The sequence below is a fragment of the Bubalus kerabau genome, chromosome 22 (assembly GCF_029407905.1).
Source record: "Bubalus kerabau isolate K-KA32 ecotype Philippines breed swamp buffalo chromosome 22, PCC_UOA_SB_1v2, whole genome shotgun sequence".
NCBI lineage: Eukaryota > Metazoa > Chordata > Mammalia > Artiodactyla > Bovidae > Bubalus > Bubalus kerabau.
The window spans coordinates 15,577,880-15,604,556 of record NC_073645.1 but is presented as its reverse complement, the minus strand read 5'-3'; the positions used below and the strand labels follow the sequence as shown (position 1 = coordinate 15,604,556).

At 39.3% G+C, this 26,677-nt stretch overlaps 1 protein-coding gene across 6 annotated transcripts in view; it reads right to left on the bottom strand.

The window, feature by feature from the left end:
- Positions 1 to 7,962: 7,962 nt before the first annotated feature.
- The window catches only part of PCGF5 (polycomb group ring finger 5), a 122,340-nt gene continuing 103,625 nt past the window's right edge, over positions 7,963 to 26,677 (bottom strand). For 2 of the 6 annotated variants that reach the window (XM_055559973.1, XM_055559972.1), the window contains exons 8-10: positions 25,440 to 25,529; positions 18,698 to 18,757; positions 7,963 to 13,639 (exon numbers count right to left, since the gene is read on the bottom strand). In XM_055559973.1, coding sequence (XP_055415948.1) covers positions 13,592 to 13,639; positions 18,698 to 18,757; positions 25,440 to 25,529 — 198 coding nt within the window. In that variant the 3' untranslated portion in view covers positions 7,963 to 13,591. Of the gene's footprint in view, positions 13,640 to 14,445; positions 14,770 to 18,697; positions 18,758 to 22,622; positions 22,763 to 25,439; positions 25,530 to 26,677 lie in introns of those variants that run through there. The other 4 variants (XM_055559970.1, XM_055559971.1, XM_055559975.1 and 1 more) reach the window with 3 other exon arrangements.

The window sequence follows — 26,677 nt, the reverse complement described above, 5'->3', positions numbered from 1 at the left end:
GAACGTCAGCTGGGGGCAGAAGAGACATCTCCTGTAGTAAGAGGCTGTGGGCTGTAGCACGGGCATAGAGGGTCAGGGGCACCAGGAATAGCCCACAGAAACAGGCGTGGCTCCTGGTGAGGTGAGTGATGGTTGAAGGATTCACGGGGGACCCTCTGAAGAACCCAGAAAGAGTTCTGGGAAAGGGGGATTTAAACATCAGTCAGGTCCCGATTGCTTGGAGCCGGTGTGCAAGCTGCTCTGCTGTTCTCTGATTTCTCCTTCCACACCACGTACCCAAACCAGGGAGAACACATCAGGACAGGAGGACCATTATCCTCCATTTTTGGAAAGTATGTAACCCTCTACTGGGCCCTAGTTAGGAGCAGGGAAGATGTATAACCTTGCAATAAGTAGTTATTGATCAATATACTGAACTGGACTTTCTGAGTTCTGAATTGAGACTGTGCGTTGTGATTTAGAGTGTGCTGAGAAAGTCCCGGGGTTGCTGATGTTCTCATCCAGGTGTGTTAATTACATCTCGTGAGTTCTGTTGGTTTAATGTCACATTCGCTGCTTCCCTGATAGCTCAGCTGGTCAAGAATCCACCTGCAATGCAGGAGACCCTGGTTCAATTCCTGGGTTGGGAAGATCCACTGGAGAAGGGATAGACTACCCACTACAGTATTCTTGGACTTCCTTGTGGCTCAGCTGGTAAACAATATGCCTACAATGTGGGAGGCCTGGGTTCAATCCCTGGGTTGGGAAGATTCCCTGGAGAAGGGAAAGGCTACCCACTCCAGTATTCTGACTTGGAGAATTCCATGGACTGTAGTCCATGGGGTTGCAAAGAGTCAGACACGACTGACTGACTTTCACTTTCTGGCTTCCCAAGTGGCGCCATGGTACAGAGTCCACCTGCCAATGCAGGAGATGAAAAAGATGCTGGTTTGATCCCTGGATTGGGAAGATCCCCTGGGGTAAGAAATGGCAACCTGTTCCAGTATTCTTTCCTGGACAATCCCATGGACAGAGGAGCCTGGCTGACTACAGTTTATGTGGCTGCAAAGAGTTGGACACAACTGAGGGACTCACACTTTCAGTTAATCAGTGGGAGAGCCCTACCTGGAGTCCAAGGTGTTATTGCTATGCCCAGGCCAGGACAAGGCTGTGTGAAGGGTAATGGGGAAGGAGCAAGCAAGGACCACCTCTGGGTGGGGGGAGAAGAGCATTTCCAAAGGATAATATCCCACATCCTGAGCAGGTGCTGGGGCTGGGCCTCTGTTGGGGAGCGCAGGCCTGGCCAGGCAAGACGTGTGCTCAGCAGAGCAGCAGCCGGCTCCGTGGGAGCTCTGCTTAAAGGTTTCCAGGGTCCTTTCTCCCATCCAAACATCCCCTCCCTGCTCCTGCTCTCCTCCTGTTTTCATTTTGGGTTTTCTAAGGTAGTGCTGGGAGCTTAGGTGCGGCTGCTCCTCAGTTTTGTCTTCCCACCCTCTTGGTCTGAGTTCCCCACCCCCATCTAGAAGTTCACTCATCCTAAAAACTTAGGTTTCATTAAAGGTAGTCTCACTGTAGCTGGGGTCGGGGTGATGTATGTGAAGAAACCCACTTCTCTCCATCTTGAGGACCCTGCCGCCTTTTTCACCTGAGCTGCTGTGCTAGGATTTGAGCCTGTTCCCTTGTCTCTTCTAGCCCGTACCTCTTTACCAGCTATTCTCCACAGAGCTTCCATGGTGGTCATTTAAACGTGTAAACAAGATGATGTCAAGCGCCTGTGTAAAACCCTCCCATCATGCTCAGAATTAAAACACAAGCTTTTAAATGACTTAAAAGTATCTATCAGAGAAGGCAATGGCACCCCACTCCAGCACTCTTGCCTGGAAAATCCCATGGACGGAGGAGCCTGGTGGGCTGCAGTCCATGGGGCCGCTAAGAGTCGGGCACGACTGAGCGACTTCACTTTCACTTTTCACTTTCATGCATTGAAGAAGGAAATGGCAACCCACTCTAGTATTCTTGCCTGGAGGATCCCAGGGACGGGGGAGCCTGGTGGGCTGGTGTCTATGGGGTCGCACAGAGTCGGACATGACTGAAGCGACTTAGCAGGAAAAGTATCTATGTGACCCAGTCCCTTACTGCCTTCTCCAGAATTCTCTCCCGCCACTTGCCACCTTGTCAGGTGGCCACAGGTGGCCAGGCAGCACGGGCTCTCCCTTTTTAGTGTTCTCAGGAATACTCTTTCCTTGCCACCCCAGCTCCTCTTTCATCTCCACTTAATGCCATTTTCTTAGAAAGGTCGGACCTTCCGTGCTCTGTCACAGAGGTTATTTTCTTCAGCCCACTTACCGCTCTTATTATCATGTATTTCTCATCTTTGTTTAATGCGTGTCTCTTTCCCATCCTGGCGGCTCAGTTAGCTGTTTGGCTCACCACTTGGATCCCCAGAGGCTCGGGCAGTGCCTGTATACAGTGGGTCCTCAAAATGATGTGTTGACCACAATCATCTTAGGTTACATACTGGCCGCCGAGTATTTATCCTCTATGTGATCCACCCTGGAGCGGCCAGGAGAGCCTGAGGGTAGGCTGCTCTATAGCTCTCAGCTCTCAGATGCAGAGTCAGGGGCCCTGAGAATAGACTCATCTTTGGAAATAGGTCCATGGTGGAGACCCAAATACATCTCTTGTGACTGTGAGTGATTTAGATCACTTTCACATCATTAAAATTGGACTAATAATGCCTATCTCACAGGTCTGTTTTTTTTTTTTTAATTGACTTACAGTTGATTGGAAAATTCTATGGACAGAGAAGCCTGGCAGGGGCTACAGTCCATGGGTTCGCAGAGAGTTGGACATGACTGACTGCCTTTCACTTTTTTGATTTACAATGTTGTGTTCATTTCTGCATAAAGCAAAGTTATGCATATAAATACATATAGATATAAACTGAGTTATATGTATACATTAAAAATTATTTATTTATATTGAAGTATTAGTCAATATTGTTGTTGTTGTTGTTTAGTCGCTAAGTTGTGTCCAACTCTGTGACCCCCATGGACTATAGCCCACCAGGCTCCTCTGTTCATGGGATTTCTCAGGCAAGAACCTACTGGAGTAGGTTGCCATTTCCTTCTCCAGGGGATCTTCTCAACCCAAAGATCAAACCCAGGTCTCCTGCTTTGCAGGCGGATTCTTTACTACTGAGCCACCTGGGAAGTCCCATATATTCATTTTTATATTCTTTTCCATTGTGGTTTATCACAGGATATTAAATATAGTTCCCTGTGCTATACAGCAGTGTTACAGAAAGGGGGATCACTTCTAGGGCCCAAGAGTGGGCTCTTGTCTAACACTTGGCAATGACTTGTCTGAGGCAACACATGTGCTGACAAAACAAGTGACTTGATTGGGAAGGGCTGCCCGGGGAGAACAGCAGGGTCAGGAACCCAGGAGAACCACTCTGCCATATGGCTTGAAGTCTTGGGTTTTATAGTGATGGGATTTCTGGGTTGTCTCTGGCTAATCATTCTGACTCAGGGTCCTTCCTGGTGGCACGTACATTACTCAGTCAAGATAGATTCCAGTGAGAAGGATTCTGGAAGGCTGGTAGGACATATGGACTAGAGCCTCCTCTCCCCTTTTGACCTTTCCCAAATCCTTCCTGTTGGTGGTAGATTGTTGGTTCCTACTTCTTTACTAGGCCCTCCATGGTAAGATAACTCATGCAAGGAGCTACTGTCTTGCCTGGCCAGGATGGGCAGTTTTGGTCAGCTGTTCCACTAAGAGTAGGACCTTGTTGTTTAGCCATCCCATATATATTAATAGTAGTTTGTGTCTAATCCCAAACTCCCAACCCTTCCCTCCCAGACCCTCTTCCCCCTTGACAAACACAAGTCTGTTCTCTGAGTCTGTTTCTATTTTGTTCATTTGTCTCATATTTTATTGGGGCTTCCTAGGTGGTGCTAGTGGTAAAGAATCTGCCTGCCAATGCAAGAGACGATTAGAGATGCTGGTTTAATCCCTGGATTGGGAAGGTCTCCTGGTGGAGGAAAAGGCCACCTACCCCGATGTTCTTGCTTGGAGAATCCCATGGACTGAGGAGCCTGGCAGGTTACAGCCCATGGAATTTCAAAGATTTGTGTCATCTTACTAGATTCCACATATAAGTATTCTTAGTATGATGATTTCTAGGTCGATCCATGTTGCTGTAAATGCCTTATTTCATTCTTTTTTATGGCTGAGTAATAGTTCATTGAGTGTGTGTCACATCTTCTTTATCCATTCATCCTTTGATGGACATTTAGGTTGTTACCATGTCTTGGTTATTGTAAATATTGCTGCTATGAAGATAAGAGTGTATATATAAGTCTAGTTTTGTCTGGGTATATGACCAGGAGTGGTATTGCTGGATCATATGGCAAGTCTAGTTTGAGGAACCTCCATACTGTGTTCCATAGTGGCTGCACAAACTCACATTCCTACAAAAAGTATAAGAGGGTTCCATTTTCTCCACATCCTCTCCAGTATTTAGTATTCGTAGGCTTTAAGGATGGCCATTCTGACTGGTGAGGCCATATCTCACTGTCGTTTTGATTTACATTTTGCTGATACTTAGCAATGTTGAGCATCTTTGCATGCGCCTACTGGCCATCTATGTGTCTTCTTTGGAGAAATGTCTGTTTAGGTCTTCTGCCCACTTTTCAACTGGGTTGGTATTTTGTTGTTATTGTATGAGCTGTTTGCATATTTTGGAAATTAAGACCTCATTGGTGGCATTATTTGCAAATATTTTCTCCCCACCTGTAGGTTGTCTTTTCATTTTGTTTCTGGTTTCCTTTGCGGTGAAAAAGCTTGTAAGTTTGATGAGGTCCCATGTGTTTGTTTTTGCTTTTATCTCACAGATTGTTCTGATGGTTAAATGGGTGAGAGTCAGAGAAGGGAGACCTTTGTAAAGTACCTACCACGTGGCAGACCTTCTGCTGCATCCTTGATGTATTAGTACATTCAGTGGGAGTAAGTTTTATGAGTGACCATGTGATTGGAATGGTTCTAGCTAAGCCCGATTTGAGTTACTTGTTGGCATCTTAGCTCCCGGCAAGTCAGGGAGAACACTGGGTCACCTGGGCTGCGATCCGCAGGTGATCAGAGGGAGACGGCAGATGGCTGTGCTTTTTTGCTTCTTTGTTGTTTCCGTTGGCATTGCGGTGACGCCTCCTGTGGTCTCTTATTCCTCCACAAATCTGTGGGGTAGGGACCTTAGAATGTGGTGCCTTCAAAGAGGTGATTAAGGTTGATGAGGTCATAGGCGTGGCGTCCTAACCCAGTATGACTGTTCTCTTTATAAGAAGAGAAATGATACCAGGAGACCTTTGGGGAGTGGCTGGAGACTTATCAGCTTTGCTTCTGCCTTCTGAAACCGAAACTGTTTCACTTCATGGGTTTTATGGGTGGCAGTTACTATGCAAATGTGTTGTGAGGGTGAGGATACCACAATGATGGTCGACATCCTTCTTGACACGCGTAACGTAATGGGAGGACAATAAAACATAATTTCTGTGGTTGCAATGAAAGTGCTAAGTGGTACAGAAGTAGGAGAAAGTTCAGCTCAGCCTGCTGGAATTGAGATCTGAGTTGGGTTTGGTAAGAGCAGGGCTTTGGTGGTGGAAGGTGTGGGGTGATCATTCACTATTTCTTCTTTTGGGGCATGCTTCTCCATTTGATGGTAATCCTGGCACCCAAATTGCACAGCAGGGGCTTCAGTCAAGCAGAATTATTCATGGCTTCCAGCAAAATATTGTCTGCAAATTCCTCAGTTTCCAGACAAACAGGTCTGGCTCCCTACCTTCTCAGGCCTAGCTGGGGTGCAGACTCCTCCATACCTTTTTAAACTGGTGAAAAGATCAGAGCTGAGCCTGTGTTGACAAAGCACTAAAAACGGGGTAAAGTGACCCTTTTCCCAAGTGGAGGCATGGCAGACTGGTTAGCAGGTCACAGAATGGTTTCCTCTTTTCTTCGTGCATGTCTTTTGGCCTTCCCTTCCCTGAGGCCTTCCCCTGTTCCAGCCCCTGACCTAGGATAAAAGTATTAGAGGCTACATTTTGAGCACTTCATACACACAGTCCTCACAAATGCTTTCCTATTCTGCACCAGTTCCGAGGAAGGTGATGCTGAACAGAGTGAAAGTTTTGCTCAGAAGATGCTGCTTTTCTACCCCACTGCATGCCTGGGGTCTCCTGACACCTCCATGGTATCACTAATCTCAGACAAAGCTTCAGGCACTTTTGTCTAAGGGCAGACATATGGGGCAGAGATAGGAGTCACTGCAACCTTCTAACTAACGTCTTACTTTAGCCCATCCAGAATTCCCCAGGCAAGGTATTTTAATAATAAAACAAGGCTTTATCTAATGAGCTGAAGAGAACAGTCTGTTGTTCCAATCAGCTGGACTTTTCTCCAAAGCTCCAGATGTGTCTAGTGGGCAGCTTTGTTTAAAGACAACTGGACTTTGTGATGATCTTGTGTCTGGTTTGTTTCACTTTTTTTCTATTTCATATTTAGAGCTCTCATTTAATTTAGTTTGCTTTCCAATTTCTCCATCTCTTTTTTTGTTGTTCTTTCTCAGGCCTTTATCAAGTATAGTAGAAAAGCTTTTGTATACATAAATACAAATAGGTGGCTCAGATGGTTAAGAATCTGCCTGCAGTGAGGGAGACTGGGTTTGATCCCTGGGTCAGGAAATCCCCTGGAGGAGGAAATGGCTACCCACTCCAGGTTTCTTGTTTGGATAATTCCTTGGACAGAGGAGCATGGTGGGCTACAAAGAGTGGGACACGATGGAGAGAGTGGGACACGACTAAGTGACTAACATTTTTTAATATAAATAGTATGTATATTACATGTTTTAGAAAATTTATGAATTTTTTGCCTAACTAAAAAATTTAGACATTTTGATTACACTTGACTATGCAGAGAATGCTAGATTTCTAATTTATATTCACTCAAAACTTTAATATAGTTCCCTTTATTTTAGTAGTATTGCTAAACAGTAGCAATCTAATCTAGTGTTACTAGTAATCTAGTATTACTGCTAAAAGTCTAGAAAACTTATTATCTTTGTGATTAAAAAAAAATTGAATGAGGCTTGAAACTTCTAATCGAATTCTGAGTATATAAAGAAACACTATGTTGTAAAAAAAAAAAACAAAAACACACAAGACAAGAAATTAACATGTGATGTTATTAACTGCACATTTTGTTCAAATTTCACAAAACTTTATGCTAGCGTCCATTATTTGTTTTCATACCTTATTCAAGATTCCACATTGTATTTACTTGCCTTGAGCAGCTTTAACTGCAACAAATTCTGATAAATTCTCTCTTCATTTTTATTGTTTACAAATATTTTCTAATATACCTTGTATGGCTCCTATAGTGGACACTTAATTTCCAAATACACGGGGTTTTTCAAGTATCTTTGATATTAACTTCTCATTTAAATTTTTCTTCTCTGTAGTCACCCTGTTTTTTTTCAGTCTTTTAACTTTACTGAGGCTTTCAACGGCTGAGTCAAAGATCTCTTGGCAAACGTCACACTGCACTTGACAATATGTGGGCTGTTTTCAAATATCCTTTGGTATTGATTTCCACCAGAATTCCACAGTGATGAGAATAGGCCTGTGTGATTTCAATGCCTTTAGACCATGAAAGGTTTGCCCCTTATTTTACGTCCCTGGATATGTTCCCGTGTCTGCTGGTCTGTAGTTTATGGGAACTTGAATAGAATTCGCATACTACGGTTGTGTGAAAATTGCAGTATTATTCGAGGGCCAGCCTGCCATCTCTAAAGTAAACAAACATTTCCTAAAGATTTTTTATCTCAAATATTCAACAAATGTTCATAAAATTTGCTACAATAATACTTAATGGAAACTTTTCAATGAAGGTTATGATCTGCAGCTACTGATATGAAGGATGACACACAAAAAATTATGCAATCAAGTTTTTAATAACAAAGATACTATTTTTAACATGGTCAAATATACTTGGCTAAGTCCAGATTTTAAAAAACAAAAGTATCTAGCCCAACAGTACAACCATACAGCTTTGTACAGAACATTCCATAGATCAACAGAAAATACATTTGAGCACAAAAATAAAAAATATTTAAAGAGAATCTCTAAGCAGCATTTTATTTCTGCAAAACAGACATATAGTACTGATTAAATATCTACAAGTGCTTTCCCTTTACAAAAATACATATATTCTTAATAGACTAAGTCATTAACAATGACCTGGTAATCTTTCACTTCAATTTGAATGATTTATAAGCTAAATCTTACAACCACAAAAAGGTTTTTATTTGTATTAAGATGTTACCACTTTTGACAAAAAGAAAGCTTAAAATATTTCATATTTCAAAGGAAAATTAGCAACAGAACTGTACAGTATAGTCTATGATGGTTTAATTTAACGTGAGGGCTACTCTGTTAAGAACTGGTGCGTGATGTTGAGCTGCCAGAAGCAGGAAACGCAGCAGAACACTGGTGCTCCCCCCACAAGCTCTTGTCGCCGACCACAGCTTCATAAGGACACTTGGGCCCCTATCCCCATTCAAAAAAATACAGCAAAAGAAAACCGCCCCCAAACAATGGTAGGCTGATCCCATTCCATTTCTAATGTGCAGAATGCCTGCTATGCTGGACTGATGTGAAGTCCACATACACATGATCTATTCACTATCTCTGCACTGCCCAGAAATATTTAATCTTCAGTTTACACTAGATTCGCTTCTTATTCCATGAAGCTCTGAAAAATGGAAGAAAACTGGACCCAGTATTTAATGTTCCACTTGATTCTAAAGACAATTAAAATTAAAACGCATTTCTGAATAATGTCTCAAGTTCTGAATCCTAGAAAAAGGGGCATAGCAAGTATGCAGACACATTTTAAATTATTTTTGTTTAATTTCATAACTTTCTAAAAAGGAAGTGCTCAAGCATTTTAACTGTATTTGAAAATATAGTCAGGATAGCAAATAAACACACTGCTTGTGAAAACTATATTACAGTGGGAAGAGAATCACTTTTAAATTATTGGGAAAATGCTACAGCTTTAAGAAAAAACTATGAAAACCCTGTGATGTAATATTTAAGTATTTTTAGTGAACTTTCAATCTGAACTTTTTTCAACAAAATACTACTGAACTAAGTGTATCAAGTAAATCCAGAATTAGTTGGTTATTTTGTGCTTTCAGAGGGTTTGAGTTTTAGCATGTTTTTCAATTTTTATAAACCACATCTGTCAGACAGGTTATATTCCTTATTGTAGGGACAGGGGTGTATCTTAAAATGATAGCATTTCATATTTTTATGTTTCCAACCCATAAAATTAAAGCTATGGCAAACTCTCCTTTTGTAATGCCTACAACCAGTATCTACATCTCACTGGTATAAAGTATAGCCTGCTGGAAAATTCCTATGGTACACCAGAGTATGTAATGAGTACATCCATCTTTACCCTAGCCCAGGAGGTTTACCTAGGGGCCTGTCAGGAAGACTTCATTAGTGTGGGCTTTACTTGAGGTGGCCCACAGCACGGGCTGCCCAAAATATCGGTGTGAGGTCAGGGCTTAACCTGATGTGCATGCTCTTCATCTGGGGCCCGTCTTGCCGAATTTGGCTGTATGGTTAAATTCTAATAACAAAATAACTGCTGAGAAACAAGACAAAGAGTTACTTAAAAAAAAAAAAAAAAAAACAACCCACAGGCCTTTAGGAAAATTTTTGTTTTTGGATACAGAAAAAGCATTTACTTATGTGAGTCCAAGAGAATGTACTGTTTTCTACACAAGGAAGCATGTCAGCACTTTTACCAAAGTCTGTCTTTAATAAAATTTCTCATATTACTAAGAACCCAGGAACTAAATAAGCATAATTTTAGTCCATATCGCCTCCATGGGATAAAAATCTTCTCAAATTAGAATTTAAAATCTCAATTTCAATTTTCTCTCCAAACTATGTATTTCTCCCATTTTTCATCCAGAGGGAGGCTACTGGTTGTGTTAATCTCTTTTTCACCTTTGAGAATTTCCTAAGAAATTCCAGATGGTGCTGGAAAAATAAGAAACATGGCTGAAAGGAAGTATGTTCTGATTATTGCAAGAAAAACTTGCATTTGATTGATCTTACCATGAAAATTAAAGTCTTTCTTTGGTGATATTTTAGCAACTACTCAAGGTTATTGCCTAATTATATAAAAGTAAATTGCAGTCTAAAAATTTTCAACCTCCAAACAGTTAAAACTGTCTCTCTCTAACATGGTTATTAACACTAAAATGTCTTTGGTGATATCTATTTTCTTATGAAAATCTTTCAAAAAGAGATTACTCTAACTTACAAGAGCCTATTTAGATATAAAACCATTGATAAGAGACAGGGACAGAAAACTCAAAACTTATGCAGTAAATCTAAAACAGAAATGCACTTTAGCAATGAGGCACTTTCTCTTAAATAGTTCAATAAAGCTAAACAGTTCACAATATTATATAACATACTTTTTTCCCCCTTAAAGAATCATTTTAATTTAGGTTACATATAGTTGAGCAAACTCATTACATTTATAAAATGTAGCATATTAATATGGGACAGACTTTTAATGAATAAAGAAATAACATACTTTTCTAAAAGCATCACCCAAGGTACCTGGACCCCAGACTGAATGACCTAATATCACCTAATCAGTGAACCTTTTTTTTTTTTTTTAGAAATACTTAAAAGCATTTTGTTAACCTGGAGAAAGGGCCATATTTGGATTTTTCTATTAACTAATGTGATTACTTCAGTTAAACTGATGTCTTCTAACGCACAGGCCTTCTTTAGATCCAAGGTCCCTTGACCCTTGGACATCTATGATATCTAAAGCAGAGATAACCGATTACAAAATCTTTTGTGGAAGTAAAGTTCTTTCAGTTTGTTGCTTAAGAAACAAGAGACAAAAGAAAAACTTAGTTTTATTCTCCAATTTTGCAGATTCAGATGATTATTCATATAGGGTATTTGTATAAAGAGTTAATTTTATTAGCACCCCAAGTTTGTAAAACTGACCACCTATGTATTTTTGCCTGTGTATTTCTTCTATATCTGGTTTCTTACAAATTTCACAGCCTGACTCAGGGGATAAGTAACTAGGGATTAGTGTATTACTAGACATGAAAGTAGTCCCATACTTAAAAACCATAGTTGAACAGATGAAGAAGTCTGTGGTTCAAACAGTAACACCACATTATTCAGGACCATCATAAAATGTGTACCTTTCCCCATATAACAGATGCCCTTCTCTATGCAAGGGTTTTCACATGTTTTGGCACATATTCCACTGCATTTCAATAAAAACGTTAATACAGTAACATTAAATAAAGGAATTCTATATAAAACTATTCTCAATTCCATAATTACTTCCTATGTATTTCCTTGGAAAATAGGGACATTACATAAGATGAGGCAACAGGCCAAATTTTAAGAGATCATGTATATAAAACTCATTTAAGGCTGTAAGTTTTGGCTGGGAACCCGAAAACATCCAGGTCTCATTTGTGGTTTTTAAAATGCACTCTCAATTCGAGTTATTAAAAATCAACTTCCATAAGTAATCACTGACCTAGATGTGACAAATTTATAAGAAATCTAAAAATGCCTTAGAGATGTCAGGGAACTGGATTTCACAGCACAGCAAAATAATTTCTGTAGCTGGAGAGTAAATTCAGTTTTTGGTTTAGTGTAATGGTCTGTTCCAACCATTTTTTAAGAGTTAACAAAAATCTGCCTTTTAAATTCTGTTTGTGAGCCCTTCCAAGCACAAACACAATTTAACAAAATGAAATTTAAAAAAATATTGCCATGACCTTTTCCACAAAAGTCAGGCCAAAAACAACAGAAAACTTTAGACTTTTTGACTTGAAACAAAGATATACAGAAAAGATAATTATGACGTTTCAGCCTTTTATATTGTGAAATGCATCAAGATTTAGCTGTATTTTGTGTTTCTTAGAGTCATATACTTTTATTTCTAAGAAGCATTTTGAGATTTAGAAGGCATTAGCTTATGATACATTTTACTGGAAAATACAGTATAAAAGCTATGTGTGTAACACACAGATTGTGCTCATGTCAGATTTCTAAAACAAGTATTTTTCCTAACTTTTAAGATTATTTCCTAAGTTTCAGAAGTTAACTTTGTTTCAAAGCAATTAGTCAAACTTAATTTCCAAAGCTTATGAGAAACAGTGTAGATTTTAAGAGGTTTAAAATGAAGTTCTTCATATAATTTAAGGTAAGAAGACTTTTGTTGACTTGCAGACTCATCTCAAAAGGAATGGAAGACTTAACAAAACTGCAAAACCAAGGACATTATCATAGCTCTGACCTTAAAGAACTTATTTATAAAACAATAATCCCAGTTCCCCCTAATTACTACAGGATCTAAAGTGAAATAGCCTCAAACCATTAATTCTGGTTAGCATATTTATCTATGACACAGTATTTGTTCTAGTTTATGCATATGGTTTGGAAATGTGACAGGTTACTAACAGTTTTAATCTACAATTGCTTTGAGATTTTTGAAATCCATAAAATAGCTAATGTTACCTGCTCTAAAACCCCTAGTATTTAAAATCATCATAACTTTCTGCATGCCACACTGACACACACCTAAGGCCAACTGAAAAAGGGAAACAGTGTACTTGTTAGATTAAGAACCACAATATCATGACGCACACAGTAATGTGGGCTACACAAGGGCAATGACGTCTCAGGAAGCAGCACCCGCTCATCATAAGGCATTATGAAAGATTAACCTCACTGAAACATGGGTTTTGTTAGAAGTGAATGTGATCAGCTGCCAACATTTCAAATGGTTATGAATCTCACTTCACTCTCCAAGGAGTCATGTACATTTTCTGGAAGGCGAACAGGCCCTCCTTGTGCGACTGGTAGACTACACAGACAGATGACCCCAAATGCCTACAGTTATGTGCTCTAATGTACAGAACAATTGGAATTCTTCCCAAAAGGACTTGCACACTCAAGAGTGAACTATTTTGCACACAAAAAGCTTACCGCAAACAGGACAGTGGCTCAAAGGCCATTTCTCTAAATATATTTCCCATACAAAATAATTTCAAGATATAATAATTATTAGTTCCTTGTACAGTACTCTATTTAAACAAGAATTAGTCAAATAGTAAGTATGTGAAAACTGCAACACCACAAAGATTGAGCCATATTACTAGTGTAGTCAAACATTAGAACAATCTTGGAACAGGCAAGCAAAATATTCAGAAGGCTAGGTCATGGCCGCACACCTACTGATTTCAGCCATGACTTGTACGCCGGGAGACCGCACGACGCCTTGTGCAGATGGTTTGGTAGCAGAATGGCACTTGGTTTGCTCTGAATAGAAACAACATAAATGCAACTGACAGTTTAGAGACAGACAGTGGCCTTGTTCGCATGTGAGAGTCTGGCTGCGTCCCTCGAGTCCACACACCTTTCACTGTGCAATCTGTCGACGGGTGAACGCATAGTGCAGGGTTCGTTCGGCGGGATCCGGGCCCCTTGGTCTAACCAAAATCAATTCTTGGTCGGTACTGCAATACCATGGGGTATGACTATAAAATAGAAACAGATGATGAGTAAGACTGTGTTGATAGAAAAACAATGCAGAGTATACATAAAAGGCTTTAAAAAATGTGCAGTTATAGTTTACAATAGTTCTTGGGAATAGTAATTATCACAATTAAGACTAATTATCATTATATTTTTAAACTCTTATGTTCTAGAGACAGTCAACTTTTCCATAATTTGCAACAAAGGTCAAGTTCGAAAGATTGTGGCTGTCATAGTGGATGCGTATGTGAACAGTACTACTGTTAGTACTTGGGGCAAGCCAGGGTTTGTGAGGACGGAACGCTCTCGCTGCTGGGGGGCATTCACTCGTTTACCTGTGGCGCTGTACAAGACCAGCCGCAGGCTGGACTCCATCAGAGCTGTTCTCTGTGTGAGTCCACTGAATCACAAATAACAGACCTTCTGCTATGACGGTAAAGAATCCGCCAGCAATGGGGGAGATCTGGGTTTGATCCCTGGGTCGGGAAGATCCCCTGGAGAAGGGAATGGCTACCCACTCCAGTATCCTTGCCTGGAGAATCCCATGGACAGAGGAGCCTGGTGGGCTACAGTCCATGGGGTGGCGAAGAGCTGGATATGACTGAGCGACTGACACACACACACACGCTATGAATCTAGGAAGCTGGGGTACTGTTTACAAATCACACATTTTAAGTAAGTTTGACACTTTATTATTTTTAGCATTTAAAATTTAATGGTCCTTTAAAAAAGGCTGAAAAACAAGTCACTAACTGTTAGAGGAAACATTTAAGTTACCGCCTCCTTTCAACAATTGATCCTACTAAATATTTGGACTGGACTATCATGAAATTGAGTGGTTCAGACTATCCTTCAGCTTGCTCCACACAGGGAAAGTATCAACATGTAGCCCCGGAGAGGAGACAGCTTTCTGTGGGAAAAGCCACACCACCACTTTTGCGTCTTTTTGCCCTTTGTTTTGCCATATCATGTAGAATTCAAACATCACAAAGTCAGAAAGGGTCTGAAGAACCAATGGTTTTTCCTTTTCTGAAAGCTGCAGACTCCCCTTTTTAAAATGAAATGTCCAGGAACTACTTTTAAGAAAGCAAGAAAGGCTGAGATGGCCACTGGCTTGTTTCCCCCTTGTCTCCTTGTGGGTGAATGCAAAAATCCTGTGAGAAAACTGTTTCCTTTCCAATAGATGAAAGGGGTGGACTGAGATTCTATGGTCTAAATCTATTTTGGTTAAATTCTGCTTACTTGTTTTTATTTTACACTTTATTCTGTTCCCTCTGAATCGAGTATCTGTGAGTGGACACTGAAATCTATTTTAGAAAACTCCCTGGGTTTTCTGAAGTTCAGCCAGATGTAGAGACTAGCTACCTAGAATCTTACTACCCTGACCTGACTTCTTCCCATTCTACCCAACTCATCCCACAGCTTGTCTCTCATTACAATAACCTTTCTAGCTTTGCTTTCCATTCCTGACTCTGTTAAATCTGTACACTTTCTGCAAGTAAGTCACTCATTCAAAAATCCATTATCATGTGTCGAAGAATTCATTACCAATTCTACTAGGATGAAGGAAAAGAGGGAAGTAAAATGGCTTGGTCATCAGTGGTTGGAATTTTTTCGATTTTTGTTTGTATATATGCAAATATTCCTTATTTATGGTATTTTTGCATGTACTTTTTAAAATGTGTGGGGCATCTGCCATGTATTTTTCAGGATTAGTAGTCAACTTGGTTTGTCTGTTTTGTTTTTTTTTCCTTTTACATGTAAACACATTGAGAAAGTTCATCTTTGAGATTGGTTATTTAGCTATGTTTTCTTCTTGATCTTTGATGGTCTCATTTTTAATGTGCACCATTTCAGCCATGAGAAACACATATAATGTGAGGTATGGACTGAATTCCCCACCATCCCCCCATCACTAATAGTCTCAGAACAGTTAACTGAAAACAAACCCTACAAGATCACACCCCTCCCCAACATCAACACTCCAAGTTTCCTAATTCCCGGGTCAACTACTGTCTCTGCTCCAGGCCCCTTGGCCACCTTGCAGCCCTCAAACCACCACACATGACCTTGCCTCTAGATCTCTGTCCATCCTCAGCCTGAAAAGCTCTACCCCAGAGAGACACACAGCTAATACTCCCACTTCTTTTTGGTTAAAAATCACCACCTCAAAGTGGTCTTCTCTTAGCTATCTAATCTAAAATATTCTATTTATCTACTTCAATTTTTCTTCTAACACAATAAATTTTACTCATTTGTTTTTCATCTGTTACCATCATTAGAGTATAGGCTCCATGAAGGAAACAAATTTTTTTCACTTTTACTTTTGTGTTCCCAGGGCCTACAAGATTGCCCAGTGCATAATTAAGTGCTCAGTAAATATTTGTTAATGAAACTTGGTACCTGCCATTAATTTGAAATACTCTTTATAGATTCATACATACTAGAGTGAGTTCCTGAGCTCTGCTTTTTATCCATGTGTCTATGTTTTAGTACCCGATTTTAATTATTTAAGCTTTAAAGTACATTTCAGTATGTGGCCGTGCATATGCCCTGTGATTACTCACTTAAAAATGTGACTGACGAAAAGTGCCAAATTATATTTCCTGATGAACTCGAGACTGACTGACTTTGTCAAGTTAAACAAGAATCGGGTAAAAAAATGTGTTTGAAACTATAGTAAACTTCATAATTATAAGAAGAATGGACCACTGTGTTTAAATTTGTTGTGTATGATGTACTGTGATTATATACGAGAATGTCTTTAATCTTAGGAAACATATATGCTGAAGTACTTTGTGGTCAACTGTCATGATATGTGCAATTTAATTTCAAATGGCTCCATAAAGAAACGAGATATATTTATAAAAAGATTAATAAGATAAGGAGAGGAAAAAGAGGAAGAAAGGAAAAGAAGGGTCAAAAAATGTAGCAAAATGTTAACTGATAAATCTAAAAGTTAAGGATATTTCTTTGTGTTATGTCAACTTGTCTTGAAAAATTTTCAAAATAAGCTTGTAGGAAAAATGTGAATCTTACCAAATGCCCTTTTAGTATTTACTGACATTTATTTTACTTAATATATATAATTCCTCCCCCCAGCATTAAGCTATTCTTTGATTTCTGATAAAAATACTATTTGGTCTTGCTTTATTCTTCTTCTAGCATATTATTTTAGTACATTTAGTATATTATTTATCATTTTTGTTATGTTCAAAATGAGACTTGATATTTGTGTTCTAATTGGAGGTTCTCTATCAGTTTTTGCCTTCATGATTATGTTACATCTGTAAAATGAATTTGGTAAAATTCCATCATTTTCAATGACTTAAAATTAACAACTTAGGATGGGAATGATCTATTCCCTGAAAATTTGAAAGGATGTGACCATTCAAAGTAGTTTTATATTTAAGTATCCCTTAAGAAGTAATTCTTTAATATTGTTCTATGTCTTTCATTACTTAGTGATTTGCATTTTTTTTCTTCTTGGGTGAATGCCGGTTCACTAGAATTTTTCCTATAAAACGATTTCACCAAATTTTCACAAAATTAAAAGATTTAATCATATAAAGCTACACATATAATATTTTCTTATAATAAAAGTGATAATTTTTTCCTTGAAATTTTCTAGTTGATTTTTGGCTAAAGATGCATCCTATTAATTACAAGTTCAACTTTCTGACCAGACTATACTCCATAATGAAGTGCTGCAGAAAAAAAAGCAAATGTGTGTGGATTTTTGAAAACTTGGTCTTACTCTAGTTTCCTAAAACTTTAGATCAGAGTTTAAGAATACCTTTATTTCTCAGGAAACAAACAGACATCAGTGCCGAGAATAAAAGCAAAAGCCATGTATGTACGCGTTATAACGGAAGGCCAGGACACCACGATTCATCCCCAAGTCAGCTGTGAAGTCCAAAGCAGCTGCAGCATCTGCACACACGTCACCAGTCCAGTTCAATTCCTCACCCCCCACCCTCAATTACATAAGGAGAAGGATGATTGCCTTTTTTTCCTCTAAATGATTTTCTCTTGGCCTTTATAATTGCTACATTTGCTCACTCCATTACTACACACACATACACCCAGGACTTAACCCGTGTGTATTAAGAAACATACATGTTAATGAGTGTGGGGATTTGTGCTATCACAGAACTGACACTGAGACTGAGGGAGATTCTAGATAAATTGCTAATTTAACTCTTTTGATTTGAAATGGTTCTTTCACTACTGAACATAGATTTATTTGTCCTAACCCTAAAATAGCAACATCAGAGGTAAATTTGCTAGTTAAGGTTGTATATAATTATAATTCTCCCTTCTTGGAGCCAAGAAAATGATGATGAAGACTAATTAAAAATCTATATTTTTAATAAATACTATACAAAAACATGGTTTAAGGCTGATCCTAGATCATCTCTGTATTCAACAGTAATCCTTACTATATTACACACTTTGTCTCTTCTGTTTTCCAAATTTTTAAGATGCAGTTTTATTAGATAAACTTTCCTCAGAGGCATGTTCACTTGCTCAGTGCATTATTAAATCCGCTCACTGTTATTCTGTGCTAAGAGGTGGCTCAGTACAGTCCTTAGGGCAGGTCCAGCAAGCAAGCTCACATCTGCATTTAGCTATTGCTGTTATTTAGCCTTACCTAATCTGACATTTTTTTCCTTCACTTGTGGGGGAATAAACAATGGGAAAAAAAAAAAAAACCCACACACAAATAAGTGTTAAGTACAGAGCAGAGATTCAATATGGAGCAGAGATTTCTTGCAGGCTGAAGCTGGTAGTTATTAAGACTGATGGATGCATAAATAATGGCTTTAACATTTATAACTTAATTTTTAGTTTGGTAAAATTAAATAGATAATTCAAGAGAACTAAAATAAGTGGAAACTTTGGGGACATAAGTTGAAAAGATGACGTTTTGTAGCTCAAATAGGTCTGAGTTTCGCCAAGTGACGTGTCTTGGGACCTTGCGTTTGGGGTGAAAGCAGTCACCTTTGTGGCGGGCAGGTGTCATTAGGGTCATATGTACAGTCGTGAGTGCCTCTTACCTGATACAAAGGGCCATCCTGAGAGCAGACTTGCGAAGCTGAGCAGTTCAGACACCGAAACTGCGGAGGAGATGAACTCATCAGATAAGAGGCATCCACAACTGGATACATATTTAAAATATTTTAATGTCAAACATGAGGCAACATGATTAATTTTAAGTAAACACTTTCCAAAATATGGCAGTTGTTTTTGGAAAAAGACTTTAATAACTTAAGTGACTGGTAAATTTTAGCGTGAAATAATTTTAGTCTCTAAATATGAATTCTGTTAACATTCTGCAAATATTTACCAAAATGGTGACCTATCTTATCCATCTCTTCTTCAAATACTAAATTCATGAGAAAACCCTTGCCTTCTCAATCCAGGAGAGGCGCCTTCTTTCTTCCATCTTTTCCTGTGATTAATCTCTCCTAGATCTCTTCTTCAACCACTGTTTAAGAGTCTCAGAGCTCTGCAAGGGGGCAGGGAACTTGTCTCAGCCTGTAGGGGACCCATTTTCTGCTTCGGATTAGGTTCTTTACGTTCCTCACATTAGACTCTTGGTCTCCATAACTATTTTAATAGCATTTGACTGTGAGCTCCCCGAGTCTGATCTTATTCATAGTTGCAATCTTAATAGCTAAGGGGCAGAACTGGCACACAGCAACCACTCAAAAAAAGGTTTATGAGTAAACCAATGAATGAATATGTTTTTAAACTAGTGAATAGATTCAATTCTAAATCCACTGTCTTTTAGCAGTTTGTGTGTGTGTTAGTCGCTCAGTTGTGTCTGACTCTTTGTGACCCCATGGACTGTAGCCCGTCAGGCTCCTCTGTCCATGGGATTTTCCAGGCAAGGATACTGGAGTGTGGGTTGCCATTTCCTCCTCCAGGGGATCTTCCCCACCCAGGGATTGAACCTGGGTCTCCTGCAATGCAGGCGGATGCTTTAACCATCTGAGCAACTAGCCATTCATATTTTAAGTCATTGCCAAATCTTGATTTTTCAAAATTACGTTGAACACTTATTAAGCATAAATATTTGAACTATAATGGAATTATGAAATATAAAAACATACACTTTGAAATTTTACATATATGAATTCAACATTGCATGACTCTTCAAAATGAAAATACAGATAACAATATTTCCTCTAGAAGTCAGTCTCTGAATTTCTGGACAGGGCTCATCAACACTGTTAAGGCACGCCCTGCACTGCTCTCCTTGACAACCTTCCTCCCCTCCTCTGGCCCATCAGGCTTTGCCTAACGATGCAAACAAGTCCCAGACAGCATTTAACAAGGGAGGAGCTGGGTGGAAAGAGGGAAGATTCATTAAGTGGTATTTTTTCCTTATTAATCTATTTGGTATCAGTTAAGCTAGATGTTTGTTTTTCCTAAAACTGCTTGGTAATGCAAAGAAAGCACGGCAAGACAAACATGGTGGAATAACTTTAGGTAAGGACTGCCAGGGGTTGCTGGAAGCCATAAAGCAACCAGGGTTATCTGGGAAAGAGGGAGTCCTGAGAGTAGGTACTCAACCTACCCAAGGAAAGGGAAGCAGGAAGAACATGAGTTCACGGGGAAAGCTGAGGCTGAAGAGACAGAGGGATTAGGAGTAAGCTCCCAGGCGTGAGACCAACTGTAGGAGTATAGAATTATAATAATAATGAAAGCAAACATATGTTAGTTGTTAATAATACAACATTTATTATGTCAGGCACCCTGCTAAGTACCTTATTAAATAATATTTCATTAGTTCTTACTAAATTTTTTTTAAGATCGGTATTATTACTCCAAGTTTAACGATCAAAAATCCGAGGCGAACTATGCAGCACAATACGACTGGGAGGAAACAGTTGCAACAAACATAACGAAGATGAACATCCAGATACATAAGGAACTCCTGGAAGTCAGTAAGAAACATGCAAACTTCATAACGGAGAGAAAAGGGGCAATGGATTTGGAAAGAAACTTCACAAAAGTGAAAATATGCAGTGCTGGTGAGGGTGTCAGAAAACGGGCACTCACACATTATTGGTATTATTATAAACTGTGAAAACCTTTTTAGAGAACAATTTATCAGTATCTATCAAAATTTAGAACCTGCACATTCTGCTGTAAATCCACACCTGGAATTTAGCCAACGAATATGCTTCCACATGTGCAAAAAGATGTCTGTACTGGAATACAGCATGTCTGTACTGTCAACTTGAAAATGTCCACCAAATTAGTACTAATCAAATCATGCTACAGCTGCATAAATGGAATACTAACAATTTGTTACAAAGAATTACTTTAAAATTTACTGATTCTCCACACGGCATATCAGCACATGAGAAAAAGCTGCAAAACAATACATATGATCCCATTTACGTTTTTAAAAATGTGATGAAAACACTGCGTGGACATGTTAAGCAGAATACATGTGTTAGTACAGATGTGCAGACCACAGGGTAAACCCATGCTCATACATCATGCCCTAAAATCTTACTACTCAAGTGTTAGTCGCTCGCAGTTGTGTCTGACTCTGTGTGACCCTATGGACTGCAGCCCACCAGGCTCCTCTGTCCACGGAATTTTCCAGGCAAGAATACTGGAGTGGCCAGTCCCTTCTCCAGGGGATCTTCCCAACCCAGGGATCGAACCCAGATCTCCCACATCGCAGGTAGATTCTTTATTGTCTGAGCCACCAGGGAAGCCCAAAAGATGTGTCAGAAGTGGGACACACTTCTGAATGGATGGTCCAGAGATGAGATGCACAGGCATCCCCTGGAAGCTTTAGAAATGCAGAATTTTTGTCTTCACTCTAGAACTACTGAATCAGAATCTGTATTTTACCAAGATCCCCAGGTGTTTTGTGATTTGCATCCAAGTTTGAGAAGCAACAGTTTCAAAGAAAAGGTCCATTTTCTCCCACTAATAAGCAAAAGAGGAACACTGATCTTGAGGCACAAATATTGTTATGAACTAAAAAATTTCTAGGACTTAGCTAAGTCTGACCAGATATGCAATTCCGAAAGATAAAAGTCTTTCAAAAACGCAACATGATGAAGACAAGGATCCAGAAAGAGCAGAGAAGATGGTAAACAGGCTGAACCTGAAGCGGACTGGCCCCGGGACAGAGGTGGGGAGTGACCCAGATGCTGCGTGGTACAGGCAGAGATGTTGACTGCCAGAGATTCTCGCAGGAGTCTAGCAAGAGGACATGGGGAAGAGGTGATGTGAATATGGGGTCACCGTGCCAAAGGCCCAGCAGGTCAGAGGTGGCGTCCAACATGAAAAGGGAAGAAAACCACAGACTTTACTCAGACAGAAGAGGACTGTAGAACTTTAGAGAGCACCCCACAGCAGCAAACTGAATACAAGACTGCAAATGCCAGTCCGGTCAACGCAGAAGTTTAATCCACTGCCAATCACAATCCCATTCTCAAGCTCACCTAAATAAATGGGGAAAACTAGCCAATTAAGAAAATAATAATACAGAGCTTTGACCCAACAAATACTGACAGACATCATAAAGTAACATAGAAGGCTCAACTAGTTTCCTTAATTTGAAATTTATTTAAATATATCCCAAAGAAAATGGACAACTGAAGAGTTTTAGGTAGATGTCATGTGATTGGATTTTTATAAAAGCTATAATGTGAAATGCTGGTGTAGGAGAAGTCCTGCTGAGAAGGACAAAACAATGTCCAGAAACATAAATGGATATCACATCTGCACATGTACACATACGTCTAGATACATATGCAGAGACAATGGTGACATCTCGAAACAATGAGGTGCAGATTGTGAATCATTCAATAAATTGTATTTCTGCCAAATAAATTTCTTAGCCTCACTGTAGATGTGTGTGTAAATGAACAAATCCTGGATAGATTAAAATGTTTAATAGAAAAAAGTACAAGAAGTGAAAGAACCATAAATTGGTCATTAGTTTAGGAAATAACACCAATCCCAGCCCAAAGCCAGTTAGCAATGCCAGTGGGTAGACTAATGCGAACTTTTCAGTCTGGTGTCTTGCTGGCAGTGAAGGGCAGAGATGGGAAGCGACGTGACTGCAATACATATGCTGGAAGGGGCTTAATCAAGAGAAAATTGTTTTATTGCTAATTTGTACATTCACCCCAAACTGTCAGAGTTTATCAATTATAATACCTCATAATTAATTAGAACATGAGCAAAATTAAAAAATTAACAGAAAACGAATGGGAAACAGAACAAAATGACCTTTAGGCTGTATCTGCATAACCATTACCTTATAAAAGACACAACTTTCATTCAATTTACTCTTCAAACAAATACTGAGTATCTGTAGGAGGCACTCTTTAGGTGCTGGAGACTCAGAGTGAACAAATGATCACCCTGCCCTCAGATTACAGCTGCCCCGGGAACAAACAATAAACATACTAAGAGGCATACTATGGAAAACGGTGAGGCAAGGAAGGGGATTAAGAGTGTCAGACTGGGACTACTGAAAAGGTGACGCAGAAGCACAGCTCTCTGAAGGGGTAAAGGGAACAAGGGAGGTAGATACGTGGGGAAGCAAGGGCAAGCCTGGCACATTAGAGGAAACAAAACACAGAGGCCGCTGAAGCCAGAGGGCAGGAGCAAAGGGCGAGGTGAAAGACGGAGGAAAACCTGGGTGGGGTCCGCCCTACTGTACGGGTCCTTGGAAGGGCTACAGCTTGTATCTAAATGCCATTAGATGCTACTGGAGACTTTAGAGCACGGAAACATGTTCTAATTTGCTGCTGTGCGAGGTGAAGATGGAAGGAGGCATGGGTGGCAGCCAGAGGAGAAGCCTGGAGCCCAGGCAAGAGACTCTTACAGAAATTCTGGAGAAGAGTTTGGACCAGAATGAGGACCTGGTAAGGTGCAACTGGATTTGTATCTTGATGGCAGAGTTCAAATAATTTGCTAAGGATGGAGAAACTAATCAGGACAGACTTCAGGGATTTTGGTCTGAGAAACCAGAAAAATGAACTACTCATCTTGGAGTTGCTGAGACTGTGAAGCTGAGAGAGAAACGGGTTTAGCGGAGGACAAACAAAAAACAGAGTTGTCATGCTAAAAAAAATGAAACGGGCTACTTACTGCTGTACCAAATATCAAGTGTGGTATTTTTTCCCTATTTGTTGATTTAGTTTTTACCTGAATAAAAATCTTAGGATACTAAAACCATTTTTTGGAACCAATTTTTAATAAAATATGCCTTACACAAGCAGGGGATTTAAACTATTCAGAAATGTGTAATCAGACACATACTTGTAGTAAAGACTGAAAACACTCTATTAATGACAATTTCTATGAATTGGCTCTTTAGAGCTCTGCCATTAGAATAACTGGCAGTGTGAGTGACCTTTGGGAAGGGACCTCGAGAAGGACAAGTGAGTGCCAGGAGAGGTCCTACCATGGATGACTAGTTACATCTCTCTAACCTGAAGGCAAATCTATTTATAACAATGATTTCAAGCTCTGACACGTACTGAAGTGTCCCATGATCAAAGAAAGCTAAAATTATACCAATATGGTATTACTATTGTGTGTAATATCACAACATTTAGGCCCCAGGAGGGCTGGTCAAGTGAGAACTGACTACCCTTGCAATCTGCACTGGGTCCCTGGAACATTTTGGTTAGAAAGAATTAATGAGGGTGATATATGTACAACCATTTAAAAATATAAAAATGTCATAGAAAGGCAAGCATTAATTTACCAAATACAAAGACAATTAGGAAAAAAATAAAAAGGAGCCCTAGAGAGGTTTCATGAGTTCCTCAAGGCACACAGCCAGTTGGTGGCAGGACTAGAACGTAATTTATTCCTCCTGGTCACGAGAACTCAGCCTCACAAGGAAGGCATCATCATCCCAGTGGGATGCAAATTGAAAAAAAGTTCTACTTAAGAAGTTATATGCTTCATTTATTATTGTGTCATATCAAGACAGTTATTCTGGAAAAAAAACAGCTCCACAAATGTTTACCTTCAATATAAGTATATTTTTGAACCACTGAAATTGTGTGAGGCTACAGTTCTTAATTTTGTGTTTTTATAATTACTACTGTATTTCTTACTGCTACAAATTAGCCTTGTAATTCCTACCCCTTCAGATTTCCCTAGTATCGACGTTACGTATAACTCAGGTACGATACTCTAGAACGTTCACATTAACCCTAATCAAAGAAATAGTTCAAAATACCAACTCCTTTGGGGTTAAAAAAAAATGCTCTTAGGTTTCTTCTTTTAATCATTTCTCTCATGTCTCCTGGGGCCTCAGGCACAATAATCTAAATCTGGTATCAGAAACCACTGCAAACTCACTTACCCTTCGGTCCAATCTCATATTTTCAATGTAAAGGAGGTACCTGAAAAAAAGAGTATCTAGATTCTACCCTACCTGTCCTCTCTACCACACACAAAAATATCTTAACCATTAAACACACTAGTCAGGGCAGAACTTAGAAGTTTCCATATTTTATTGGGGTTCAAAAAAAATTGAAGCGCCATCTCCTCCACTCTGGGTAGAGTTCTGAACATATGCAGATCAGTGTTTTAAACTCACCTTAAACATAACAAAACCACATGTAACACAGACCTGGGTCTTATACTTGGGATCAGCTATCGTGCAGTCACTGAGGAACCCGTTTCTTCTCTTTCCCTAGTTTTTTTTTTAAAGTGTCTCAGTAACTGTTAAATTTGATTAACATAATGATAAAAAACTAATTATACACATAGGTAAATATAAAAGCAATTTACGTTTTCGCCTCTTAGTCGCCATCTTGTCATGTAGATGAACTCCATAGTATGATCCTTCCCCATAATTTCACCATTGCACAGCACATCCAACTTTAAAAAGAATAGTTACAGATCCATTAACATAAGCAACACAATTCCTAAGAGTTTTACACATTTTTTTCAAAGTTCAAATAAGATTCAAATAGTTATATCAAAATAGAAGTAGTATCCATTATTTGAAGAGAACACTGGATCTTTCTATTAAAAACAAAGGCTCACCTCATAGGTATTAACAATTCATACGTAAGGAACACGAACCACTGTCTGTCCTGTCCCACACACCTCTATCTCAAGCTCAGCACGTAAATCTGAAATGCAATGTGAACTTCCTTCGTCTCTGTGCAGCCGCTGAGGTTTTAGACATATTTCTGTGACCGCCTCTTACTGAATGAGAAGGAAGTGGAGACCTCATGGTTCCTCCTGGCATGTTTACCTTATGGGTTCGTCTCTCATTTGAAGGAGCTGCTTTCATTCGTTTGCATCTGCAGAGGGTAAATGAATGGCTGTGGATGTGTGATTTGGGGGCCTTCGAGGAGGGATTCAAGTTGACAGAACAGTAAGGCCCAGACCACAAGCCTGAATCTCCCAGGGCTCTTGCTTTCTGCTTTGCTTGGTTGGTGACTTGCATAATATTGGGTTGGCTAAAAAGTTCACTCAGGTTTTTCTTACATCTTACAGAAAAACCCAAAGGAACTTTTTAAGGGTTTTAATGAATTATTTAAACAAAGACTAGAGTTTTGAACTTTATGTATAAAATGAGTGTAATTCCAATTGTACTAGATAGATGCTAAATTATATTGATTTTTTGATGACTTATGGTGACATAAATGGACCCGCATAATGTTTTCCAGAAACCACTTTATTTTTAAAAGAACAGAGCAGATAGTTTTATTTTCTTTATCTTGACTGTAAAATCCATAAGCAAAGAAGTAAAGGGGTTTACTTAGGATGCAATTACAATCAGGTACACTGTTTCTATTATTGTCATTTAAAAACCAAACAAACCATCCTGCCTGAATTACCAATACTGTTATAGAAGCTCCAGCTGTTAGGTATTTCATTAAATTACTGGCGTACTTGTAGGGCAGCAAGATAAGGGGGGGAGAAGAGTAAATACTACTAAAATCATACATAAAGTTCTTAGCATTGGGATAGAAAAAAAGCTGTCTGTGGAGTCAGTCTCTTCCCCTTCCATCCTT